General features: G+C 48.7%; 1 protein-coding gene across 1 annotated transcript; it reads right to left on the reverse strand.

Moving 5' to 3' along the window:
* Window positions 1–886: 886 nt before the first annotated feature.
* Window positions 887–11,551, reverse strand: SEC14L3 (SEC14 like lipid binding 3). The gene is made up of 12 exons (XM_027577580.2): window positions 11,403–11,551; window positions 10,344–10,419; window positions 10,036–10,079; window positions 9,843–9,902; window positions 8,631–8,819; window positions 7,584–7,679; window positions 6,871–6,931; window positions 5,613–5,696; window positions 3,401–3,507; window positions 2,861–3,000; window positions 2,593–2,762; window positions 887–1,743 (listed from the first exon to the last, which is right to left on the reverse strand). The coding sequence occupies exons 1-12, from the start codon at window positions 11,454–11,456 to the stop codon at window positions 1,622–1,624; spliced, it is 1,203 nt and encodes a 400-aa protein (XP_027433381.1). The 5' UTR covers window positions 11,457–11,551; the 3' UTR covers window positions 887–1,621.
* Window positions 11,552–11,966: the final 415 nt, after the last annotated feature.

Raw genomic sequence — 11,966 nt, forward strand, 5'->3', positions numbered from 1 at the left:
GAGCTCAGTTTCCCATCTATAAAATGGAGATAAAATCCTGTGCCCATAAGTGCGGATGGAAAGTGCTAGCCATTGCTGAACATTTGCTTGATCGGTTTTGGAGTCAGGCCTTCCACTCTGGCTCACTCCAGTAGCCTTGGTTCTGGGCAGCTCGTTCCCAAGGACCAGCCAGCCCTTTGGTTCCCACCTACCCACGTTCTCTGTGTAATTTGGTACCTTCTGGTAAGAGGTCCTAGGTGTCTCTGTGTCCCTGGTTTGGAGCAGGAATGTCTTGGAGACCCAACTTCTCCCTCAGTCACCCAAAGGCATGGTGAGTGTCAGGGGGTCATGTTTCCCAGAGGCCATGTGAATGGACAGGGTGCTAGGCTTAGAAGCAAAGCCCTAGTCCATTTTGCTGTGAGTTTCCTTGGACAAACATCATGCAGTTGAGCACTGGGGTCTCTATTGCCCCAGCCGACCAATGGGCATAACACATACTTTGCCGACAAACTAAGATTGGAGAGGGTGACACTCAGGACACTTCTGCTGGAAGATCTAGGACAAACAAGTCATTCCTTCTCTCCTTCTTTGTGAAAGTAGGGTCTTAAGAAGTGGTATTATGGACAATTAAAAGCAATGTCTTTGGAGTAAAGAAAAAACAAACCCTAGGTCTTGAATCTGCCACTTAAGAGCTATATGATGTTGCAGGTCACCTCCCTAAGCCTTAGTTTTCTTGTCCATAAGATGACCATGATAAGCGGCCCCCAGGGAAGGTTTGAGCGTGAAATGAGCAAAACTCATAAAGCACTTGGCACCATGTGGGGTGTGCAAGAAAGCACTAACCAGATGATAGCTGAGACTTTTAAATTATTATCACCAGGCCACAGACTGAGCCAGATAGGACCTCTTTTGCTTTCAGTAAAGTTTCTTTAATTGCTTAAAATATAAGCTGTGAGTTCCAAAGGAAGGGGGTGAAGGTGGGAGTGATGGGTTGGGAAAGCTGTGTGCCCTGAATCAGACAAAGCCTTATGTAGGCATCTCCTACCTACCTGAGGGGGCAGCCACTCCCAGAAACCAGGGGGCTGGATCACCTGGGTCTCCAGGAAAGCCTACCCCGTCCACAGCCTGGTCTCTGTCCAAGGTGCTGAAATCTGCTCTGGGTAAGCTCCTTCTTGTCCTGCATACTGGTGAATTACAGGCTCACTACCTTCATTCAACTTCCCAAGTATACATTGAGCATCTACCGTATAAGGAGTAGAAGTAAAAGGAATTTAGATATATCTGTAACCCAAGTGGCTCATAGCTCATAGGGAAGAAATTTGAACACACACAAATGCCTTAGGAGAAGTGAGGACAGAAGCTAAGGATTCATTTTCTGGTTTCTTGGGTTTCAATGACATCACCTCTTGCTTTCACCTTGCTTCTTCCTCTTATGCAATCTTGGCATCCTCCAAAACTGTGCCTCTCATACCTTTCCTGATCTAACCACAGCACATAAGTCTTCCCCAAGGCAACTCTTTCTCTACTCACTAATCTCACAGAGTCAAGAGGATTAATGATCAATTTCTGAGGGAAGGGAGGATGGTAGGATATTGATAGAGAAAGGAGGGGGTCAGGGGTTTCAGAGAAGTGAGCGAGCTGCCTATACAGGGGTGAGTTCCTTGTCATACTTTTGCATGCCCTCGTCTGGGAGCAGCACCTCCACAGTGAAGCTGACCTTCTTGGCGTGGACAAAGCTATAAGTGTTGTCAAAGCGCAGGACATCTGGGGGGACAGATGGACAGATGGGTAGTTAGGTCTGGCTTCACACTCCCCATGTACCTGCCCCGGCCACAGGAGGGAGGACAAGCTGTGTTTCTACCTGCTATGTTTGCTAAGCTGGGCCAAGTTCCCATCACTCCTGTTCCTTTTCCCATGGGAACTGTCAGCCTGCAGCCATGTCTGTAAACAGACACTGACCTCCTCTTGGCACATGCCCAGCCTGGCTTTAGTTGCAACAACTGGCAATGAGAACAATGGCCACTGCGTCCCATTGTCTCCACACCTGGACACTGCCATGATAGGGGTTGGGGGGCAGTTGGGAATGTCAGAGTCCTCCCAGTCCCCTTGGGTAAAGTGAGGTGCTGGGTGAGGCCAGTGCATACCTTCTACTTCCTCACAACCACCCAAGAGGCAGAGGTTGTAACCTCTCTTCACAGGTGAGCAAACCAAGGCTCCAGATTGCTAAGACTTTGCCCAGGGTTATGCAGCTACCATGAGGCTGAGGTGGGACCCTGGCATCACACTCAGCTGTGTGGCTCTGGACAAGCTGATTTACTTCTCAGAATCCCAGTTTCTTCCTGGGAAATGTCACACTTGCCTTATTGTCCCTTGCCTGTGGCCTGTGGCCTGAGTGCTCTCAGCCTCTTCAAGGCCTGTGTGTCGTTAACTCTTGGTGTGTAGTAAATGCTTGAGAGTGTAGCCTGAATGACCAACTGTGTGAATGAATGGCACTAACCTAGGCTGTATGTTCCTGGGGTGGGGGAGAGTCACTGCCTCTCTGTTTCCTCCTCTAAACCATGGGACAGGTGTCTCCAGCCTTCCAGAGCTGGGGCCCAGCCAGGGTAGACTTACAGACACCAGCTTCTGAGCAGGTGAGGCTCCCATCCTCAGGCACCATGTGGGCATTGTAACGCTGGCTGGGGAGTACTTCTGTCATTTCCCCGGCTCGCTGCCGCTCCCCCAACTTGGTCTTCAGGAAAACCCCAAAGCCAATGTCTGCACCATCAGAGGAGAACTGCCACCTGGGTGGGTGGTGGGAGGGGGACAAGTTGCTGCTCAGTCTGATGGGACCCTGAGGATGTAAGACCAGCCAGAGATGGGTTGATGTCCTGGCCCTTACCTGAGGACACAGCCTGGGAACAGAATTTCATATTCCACCTGGTGTGAGGAGCCACGATTGATCTGCACTGAGTGCTCATACTGAGTCTTCACTTGGTCCCGCACATACATGGACTTGGGGATCTCCCCACCATAGTTGATCTGCAGACACAGGACAGAATGGGTTTGCTTCCCTCTTTTGACCATTGCATTGCTTGTGCTGTTTCATGCTGTTTCTCCTGCCTGAGATGCTTTACCATCTTCTGGAAGTATCCTACTCACCCTGTCCTCTTCCCACCACCCTCAGAAAGCCTTCCTTGACCCTCCAGGGTCAAAGCCTCGTCTGGAAACTTCCCCTTCCAGCTCATCCCTCAGAGTCATTTTCCTCATTTCTTGTTTCCCTGCACAGCTGCTGAGAGCCTGGTGATAGTAGGGCTAGGACTGTCTAGCTCAATACCTGGCTCACAGGGGTCTCTCCATAGACATTTGTGGAATGAGTGATAGGGTGAGAAAGGAACTCAGCTCTACTCCTCTCCCCTCCCCTGTCTGGGGCTCTTCGTACCTTAGTTAAACATTTGGGGTTCCCATCTGGGTCGGTCAGAGTTCCCCCAAACTGAGCAGGTAGTTCCTCGGGACTGATGTGTTTCAGCAAGCCTTCCTTCCAGTTGCCTGCAGGCAGAGGGCTTGAAGGGTTGTTATCAGGTGTGGAGGGTACTTGTCAGCCCCGCATTCCCACCAGGGGGGCCTGAGCTTGGGGAAAGCCCTACAGGGACTAGGCTACCAGGACCAATTCCCCAGCCTTCCAGGACTCGGGCTGCAGAAAATGTCCTCCAGCATTGTGTTGCTATGGAAAAATGTTTCCTTTGAGCTAATGGGTTTGCACATTTTTGAGGGTCTTCCGATCCTGAGTAGTGAAGATAAGAATCATCTAATTGTCTCAAGGAGGCTTTAAAGCCTTTGAGGTCAAGGACCTTGTTGGGGGCCATAAAACATGTAAGTGGCATACTCAAGACAGACCTCTTGGTGGGGGATGGATAGTCCTGGGCCTTTGAATGGACCTTCCCTTTCTGTGCTGCTTAATCACTAAAGCCATAATGCTCATTACTGTTCTTCATGTCCTGTGCAAAGCTCTAAGCATTCTGGGTTTTATGACCAATCCAGGCTATCTCCCTTGCCCACTCCCAGCCCTATTGTGGCCATGGGATATTCCTTGCCACCAGTGGGATAAAAACAAAGACCACAATGCCTGGCAAACCAGGGCCAAATGCACAGGGCCCTGTGTGCCACTAAGTAGGACGAGCCCTGGACTTGGACCTGGAGTGTGGCATTACCCACACTGCTCCAGGATTTGGGGGGCTACCTTGTGATCCACCTAGCTCCCTATCCCTGTGGAACTGGGCAGAGACAGAGACTCAAGTATCAGGAAGAGAAAGAAAGCAGGATTTGTAAGATTCTACCCACCCAGATCCTTAGATCTCCTGATTTGATGATCTGACCATTCTGCTTGCAAGAAGTTGTCTCTAAGTTCAAGGTCATTGGCTTGAGTTTAAGAACTATTTCTCTTCTTTTCTTTCTCTTTCCTTATCATTTTTTAAAATAATGATTTTTTCTACTTATAAAAGTAATACATGTTATTATAAAAACTTTAGGAAACAGAAAAAATACAAAAAATAAAATTAAAAAACCACTTGATTTCTTGCCATCCACAAATCAACATTTTTTTTGTCTTGTTTTGTTTTATTTTATGATTTTCCTTCTTTACACTCAAAAGGTTCAGATAAAACTCCAGGCATTAGGTTCTTTATCCCAAATGCACATTTTTAGTTTGTCCATCAGCCACCACCTTAAAGCCCAGACTACTGTTGAATTTTATAGTAATTCACGTGTAACCACTTTGAGAAGAAAGCATGGCCCAGTGACAAACAAAGTTTCTCAATATTTTTTGGTCTATGATCCATCTGTGAACTTCCTAGTAAAGAGCTCCTTCCAGTCATCAACCTACTCCTCTGTTAACCCTTAGCCTTCCAAACCCAAGTGCAAATGTGTATACGCTGCACAAATCAACATTTTGTTGCATTTTCTTTTTTTTTTTAAAGATTTTATTTATTTATTTGAGAGAGAATGAGAGATAGAGAGCACGAGAGGGAAGAGGGTCAGAGGGAGAAGCAGACTCCCCGCCGAGCAGGGAGCCCAATGTGGGACTCGATCCCGGGACTCCAGGATCATGACCTGAGCCGAAGGCAGTCGCTTAACCAACTGAGCCACCCAGGCGCCCCTGTTGCATTTTCTTCTAGCAATATATTTTTGTTTTTACAAGGAAGATGATACTATCCACACCACTTTATAATCTGCTTTTTAAAAACTTAATAACATTTCCCTTGGCATCAAATCATTTTTCATGGTTTTCCAATAATTCATCAAATGGATGCATTATTATTTACTTATCCAGTCCCTTCTTGTTGACCCTTCCTTCTCTGAATCACATCTCCTCTTCTTGCTGTTCTTCCTCATCCTCCCCAACCCAAATTGCCTTTAGAAGCACTGAGGTAATGAGTATTGAAAGGAAAATGAGGCCCATAGCCCAGAGGTTGTCTATCAACCAAACTGAAACTAATGAGGAGGAAGGTGTGAGGCCTCTGTCACCAATGACATGGAATGAGGCAGAAATACCTGAACAGACTCTATAGTGTAAAACACATTTCACTTCACTTTTGAGGAGGAATTTCTGACTCTAGGTGGCGCAGAGCTCAGGGGATAGAGCTAGAATTACTTACTTCCCAATACTATAATTTTTCTGCGAGTGTCTTCACTCAGGAAGGGCTTCATGAGGTTGTAGCCTACAGGGAACAGTTTTGTGGCTGGAGAGATACAAACAAAGATAATGGAGAAGAAAATTATTCCACTGGGACACTCTCTCTGTCATAGTCATAGCCAACAATATGGAGGAGTCATGAATTGGAAAATGCCCTGCAACTGCCAAACCATGCCCACAACTGGTCAAACAACCAACGAGCAGTTAACTAACCAGCTACCCAGTCAATCATCCAATCTATCAACCAACCAACAAAATGGCCAATCAATTTACCTTCTAATCAGCCCACCAATCAGACTACCAACCAGTCAGCCAATCTACCAAATAGTCATACAACCAACTAACAAATCGGCCAACCAGAAAACCCATCAGCCTATCAAGCAACAAGCTAACCACACAGCCAATTGCCTTCTGCAGCCAGCCAACCACCCAAGGTCCATCCAAATGACAAATCAGCCAGCAGACTAACCAATCTGCCAACTTGCTACTCACCTACCCACCCAAACAAAATGCCAGCTGGTCATTCAATCAGTCAACCAAACTAACAACTATCCAACAAACCAACCGATCAACCAGTCACTTAACTGACCAACTAACTATCCAACCAGCCACCAGTCATTCATGTAGACAGCCAACCAAGTGGCCAGTAAACTAACAACCAACTAACCAAATAATCAACCAACCAACCAATTAACCAGCCAACCATCAAACATCCATCCATCCTTCTATCCATCAACCTATTCAACAACACAAATACCTATTAAGCATCCACATGGTTCCAGGCCTGTGAAGGGTACAACAGAAGTGGAAAATCAAAGGCCCTGCCTTCAAGGAGCAGACAACTCAGGAAAAAACCAGGATGAACACACACAAGACAACTAGAGACCTCCAGAAGGCAGCAGACAGGAAAGGCCAGACTTGGTTGCTCCAGATGTCAGTGCCACAGGCAGTTTGGGAATGGAGAGATCAACATGGGTGGGAGAAATGAGCAAGGATTCCTGAAAGAGCTAGTGTGGGAAATGCCTCTTCTTGCAGTAAGGCCAACCATTGAAATTATTATTTATGGAACACTTACTTTGTTCCAGGCACTCTAAGTGATTTGCATGCAGCCAAGCAACCAACCTGCCTCACTACTACCCAAGGAAAAAGGCACTTTTATTGTTCCCAGGGTACAAATGAGGAAACAGAGGCACAAAAAAGTGAAGTCATTTGCCACACACCTTTCACAATGAACATGAACTTCAGGGTCTCTGGGTAATTCTCTTCAAGGAGGCCAAAGAACTGTAGAACCAAGAAAGACCCCATCAGAGCCCACATCTCATCTCATCTTCTCCTATCCCCATGGCCTTTGCAATCTCCCCTCTGGAGTGTTCAAAGGGCTAAGGAGGGTTTCCTTTATTTCCATCACCTCCACTGGCCCCTGGAGGAGAGTTTTTCACTTCAGACTATTACAACCACACTCTAATATAATCATTTTCAGAGTAAATCTTATAGTAATAGTAGTATAACAATAATAATGACTATTGTTCGTTAAATGTTCACAATTTGTCAAGCACTGTGTACACATTTTATATATCAACCCACTGGAATATCCCTACCTCCCTTTGAAATGCAGACTATTGGTATCCACATTTTGTAGGTGAGGAAACTGAAGCATGGAGGCATGAAATGACTTGCTGGAGTCACAAAGCTAGGGAGGACAGAGTTGGGAATGTTTGGCAGAAGGTGGCCTCTATGGTCTCAGTACAGTGTTGAATCTGAGGCCTGTCTTTTGGGAAACACATTAAGGCCCTTTGGGTCCTGAGTTGCAGTGCCAGAGCCTGGGAAGTCCACCCCCTTTTACCAAATCCTGGCTCTGAGTGAGCCACAAGGTCACAGCAGACCAAGCTCATCATTAAGGAAGCAGGGGTCATCCAGGGGGCCTTCTCCTCACCTCTTGGTACACTTCCACCAGAGGTTTCCAGAAGTGTTTCTGTCCCAGGCCCTCACAGTCAAATATCATCACAATGGTCTCAATCTTCTTCCCCAGCTGCAAGGATGAAAACAAAGACCAGTCCCAATGTTCAGGGTGCAGGCTCAGAACTTGGGACATGGTGACCCTAGCATATGACCCCCTCAGCAATTCTCCCAGTCCCCTACTCTGTCCTCAGAGGAACAAGTGGACAAAACTGAATGCATTTACTCACACATCCACCTACCCAACCATCCATCTATCCATCCATCCATCACCCATTATCCATTTATCATCCATCCATCCCTTTGTCCATCCATCCATTAATTGACCCACCCACCCATCAATTTACCCATCCATCCATTCATACTACAATTCAATCATCCATCCATCCCTCTGTCCAAATGATATTTGTTAAGCACCTATTTTGTGCCAGACATGGAGAATATAACATATAATACTCTTGTCGTCAAAGGGTTCACAGTCTACTTGGAGAGACTGACAAGCAACCAGGTCACTATAAGTCCTGAGGTAAGTGCTGCAAATAAACAGCTTAGGAGCTTTGGGGACACACGTTAACCCAGACAGGGACCTCAGAGAAGGTGACATCTAAGTTTGGGACTTGAATGATAAAAGGGAGAGAACCAAGAGAAGTGTGGGAGGTAGCGGTGTGCTGGGAGGTAAAGTTATTCAAACAGAAGGAACAGCAGGGGCAAAGACTCAGAGGGAATAACAGTAACGTATTATTGAGAAATATGCATGAGGCTGTGTGCTGGGCCATACATTTGCATTATCTCATTTAATCTTTGCAACATTATTATTATTCTTGTTTTGTGGGTGAGGAATAGGCTTAGGGAGGTGACATGACCCTCCAAGACCACACAGCTAGGAAGCAGCCGAGCTGCTGAGATGGTTTGACCCCAGAGTCCTCTGACTGTGATAGCAGAGAGCACAGTGTGTTCTTGGGACTATGTCCCTTGGCAGCCTCACCTGTACCCAGCTGCCCGCCTCGCTCAGCCTGTGCCTTACCCGTTCCGTCTGCAAGTCACACTCATGCAGGATGCGCTCGCAGTCCCTCATCTTGGTCTTAAGCAGGTCCTGCTTGGTGACGGAGAAGAGCAGGCCCTTTGGGTCAAGTGGCCCAATGATGTCATACCACACCGGGCAGCCGTCCCGGTCATAGCCACACAGGCCTCCAGGCATGTACTTCTGGATCACCTGGGCATGGAAAGATATACAGAACTTGGCATTATGCACCTCCCCAGAGACCCCCAGACTAGGCTGACCTGGCTGGCCCAAGCCTGCACACAGCATGGTACAAGCACTCTCCCTGAAGGGTGACACTATTGTCCAGGTGAGAAAACTAAGGGACCCTGAGGGGAGGGCCTTGCTTATAGCGAGTACATGGCAGAGCCAGGCCTCAGCTGGGCCTGGCTGAAGGCCTCTGGGCTTCTTAATTCTGTCCCCCAGCCTCTCCCATGTCCATTTCCATTGAGAGAAGTTGGGCTTAGTGATGGAAAACATGGATTCTGAAGGTCAACATACTTGGTTCAAATAGAGACACTGCTGCTTCCTTGCTGTGCATCCTTGAACAAGTGACACCTACCTCTCTGAGTCCCATTCCACTTCCTCTTCTGTAAGAAGGCTTGGATAACCCCTCCCTTAGGGAAAGTCCCCAATATCATGTTGGCCAAGCACAGTGCTTGAGCCAGAGCTCATGCTCTACAAATGAAACTCTGCCCCTTGCTTTACCGAAGTGCCAGTGGTGGGACTGTTCTCTCCAACAACTTGGTGGGCTAAATTTCTTTCCCACACAGATGGGATGCTTTGAGCAAGATCCCAGGGGTGAGGGCCCGGAGGCACAAGCTAATGGTGGTGGTGAAGGGCCAGTTTCACGAATTCAAATCCCAGTTCCACGTTGGGGCTGTGGGGCTTTGGGTAGCGTGCTTAACTTTTGCTGGACCTCAGTGTCCTCATCTGTAAAATGGGGACAATTGCACCCCCCTTACTGAGTTGTGATGATTAAATGAGTTCATGCAGGTAAAGTTTCATCTCAGGCCAGGACCTCATAAGCACCCAGGAAATATCCATAATTATTAGAGGAGAGGTGCCTGTATGCCTGTGGGCAGTTCCACGGCCCTCTCGGGCATGCTGCCCTTCATTCATGCTCTCCAGTGACCTAGACGCTGTTTTAATATTATGTCTGTAAAAGACTGGGGTGTTGGAGGGGTGTTGGCTTACCTCTGGGGGCTGCCAATCAAGGATGTGGTCAATGTCCATGGACTTCCGGAACTCCATGTACTGCAAGGGAGAGGAGAGGTAAGGCCCTATTGGGCTCCCAGCACCTCCAAGAAGGGGATGGAGATGGGGGCTCGAGGTGTGGATTGCCCCCCACAAAACCCTTCCCAAATCTCCAGGGGTGGACAGGTCTCACCTTGTGGAGCATAGCCTCTGATTTCTGCAGGTCGAACTTCCGAGCTGTGTGAAGATGGAAGGAAGGTGTGAGGCAGGAGAGAGGCTGCCTTGTAGTCACTTTGTCCTGGTCCTGGGCTGTGAGGAGCTATGCATGGCACTGGGGGCCTGGGTAGGACCTTCCTTCCCTGCACCCTCCCCTCTCCTGGATCTGAACATGTGAAGCAGGATGGTGTGATTGGATCCTGAGAGCCGTGAGTTGTTCCAAAGCAGTTGGGACCAGGCCCCTCTCGCTGCCCCTCACCCTGATCTCCCCACCTCTTCCCTCACCTCGGAGCCAGCGCAGAAGGAAATAGTCATCAGGATTGGGTAGGGCGGGCAACACCTCCTGCACATTTTCTCGGAACTAGGAAAGGAGGTGCTGGTTAAAGTGGCTTTTGCACTGAATGTTGGCCCCCAAACTCAATAATTGTTGTCATCATCCCTTCTCTTCCCCATGCAGTCTGGTCCATGATGATGGAAGGATGGGTGGACAGATGGATAGGATGAGAGATGGGTATATGGATAGATGGGTAGATGAATGGATGGAAGGATAGATCTTGAGTAAATGGATAGAAAGAAGAATGGATGGTTGAATGGGTGGTTGGATGAGTGGGTGGGTGGATGGAAAAAGAAGGAAGGAGAAATCAGTGAATGGAAGGAAGGAGAAATGGGTGAGTAGAGGAAAGAGAGATTGGTAGGTGAATAGACAGAAGGAGGGATAGATGGATGGGTGGGTGGGGTGGAAGGATGGATGAAAGGATAAATGAGTGGGTGGGTGGGTAAGTGGATTGGAGTATGAGTGTATTCATAGTTCTTTCCGTGTGTTAGCCCACCAAGACTTCTGCCTTTTTTCATCCCATTTTCTACAAAAGCATGGTTAGTGATTACATGTTCTCCTCCCCATTGGTTGTGGGGATGACAACACACCCTGCTCTGTCTCTCTCACTCTTACAGACAGGTCATCTTTCAGGTCCTGGGGAAGGAGAGGGAACAGAATCAGAGGGCACACCATTAACATCCTTCAGTTCCCCACCTAAGGGGCCTGGGAGGGATGGGGAAGGGGCTGCTGTGGGTAAAGCTCTCTGGTTCTGGCTCCCACACGAGAAGTCAAGTTTGATCTGGCACACACACTGTTACTGCTTGGAGGTGGTAATTTTCCCTCAGTCCCTACCCTGGACAGAGCTGATACCACTGGCTACTGTAGAACATGACCCTGGGTAAGGTGACAGTAAAGAGAAAATGTCAAAAACACGCTGAGCCAACAGAGTGGGGCAGGTTTCCGGCCCCCCCCGCCCCCCCCCCTCCTCAGCCCTTTTCTGCTGGGGCTCCAGGGAAAGAGGCTCTCACCTTGGCCAGGGTCTCCGCCTGCTTGGGGCTCAGGTCTCCAACTCGACCACTCATGGTGTCTGGAGGAGTGGGGGCCACTGCCGGCAGAAACCAAGCCTGATCTGTGGCCCTGCCCAGCTGAGGACTTTTGCCCCCACTCCTGGGTGCGGCACCAGGCACTTCCTTCTTGGCCAACTGTTGGATCGCACGTTACATAACTGGGATTAAGTAAGGTCCCATGCTTGGATCTGGGACAGGTCTGGGGGGCAGGCGGGCACAGGAGGGCATGCCAGAGGGCATGGGAGCCCAGGCTGAATGTCTGTAAAACCCCTACTCGTGCTCCCAGGCCTCCAGAGAAGGGGGGACTTTCAGGAAGAACGAGGACTGCCCCCTGCAGGCACCCTTTCTCTCCCATCATCAATCTTCCCATCTCCCTAATGAAGAGACCCCACACCGAGGGTTGTGCAAAGGTCACCCCCTACACCCAGCTCTGGCTGGTAAGAGCCAGGGACTTGGTCAGTCTAGTAAACGGTTCATTCAGTTTGTTGGGGTGGGAAACTCACATCCTTTTGCACCAAACGTCCA

The sequence above is a fragment of the Zalophus californianus genome, chromosome 14, assembly GCF_009762305.2.
Source record: "Zalophus californianus isolate mZalCal1 chromosome 14, mZalCal1.pri.v2, whole genome shotgun sequence".
NCBI classification, from domain to species: domain Eukaryota; kingdom Metazoa; phylum Chordata; class Mammalia; order Carnivora; family Otariidae; genus Zalophus; species Zalophus californianus.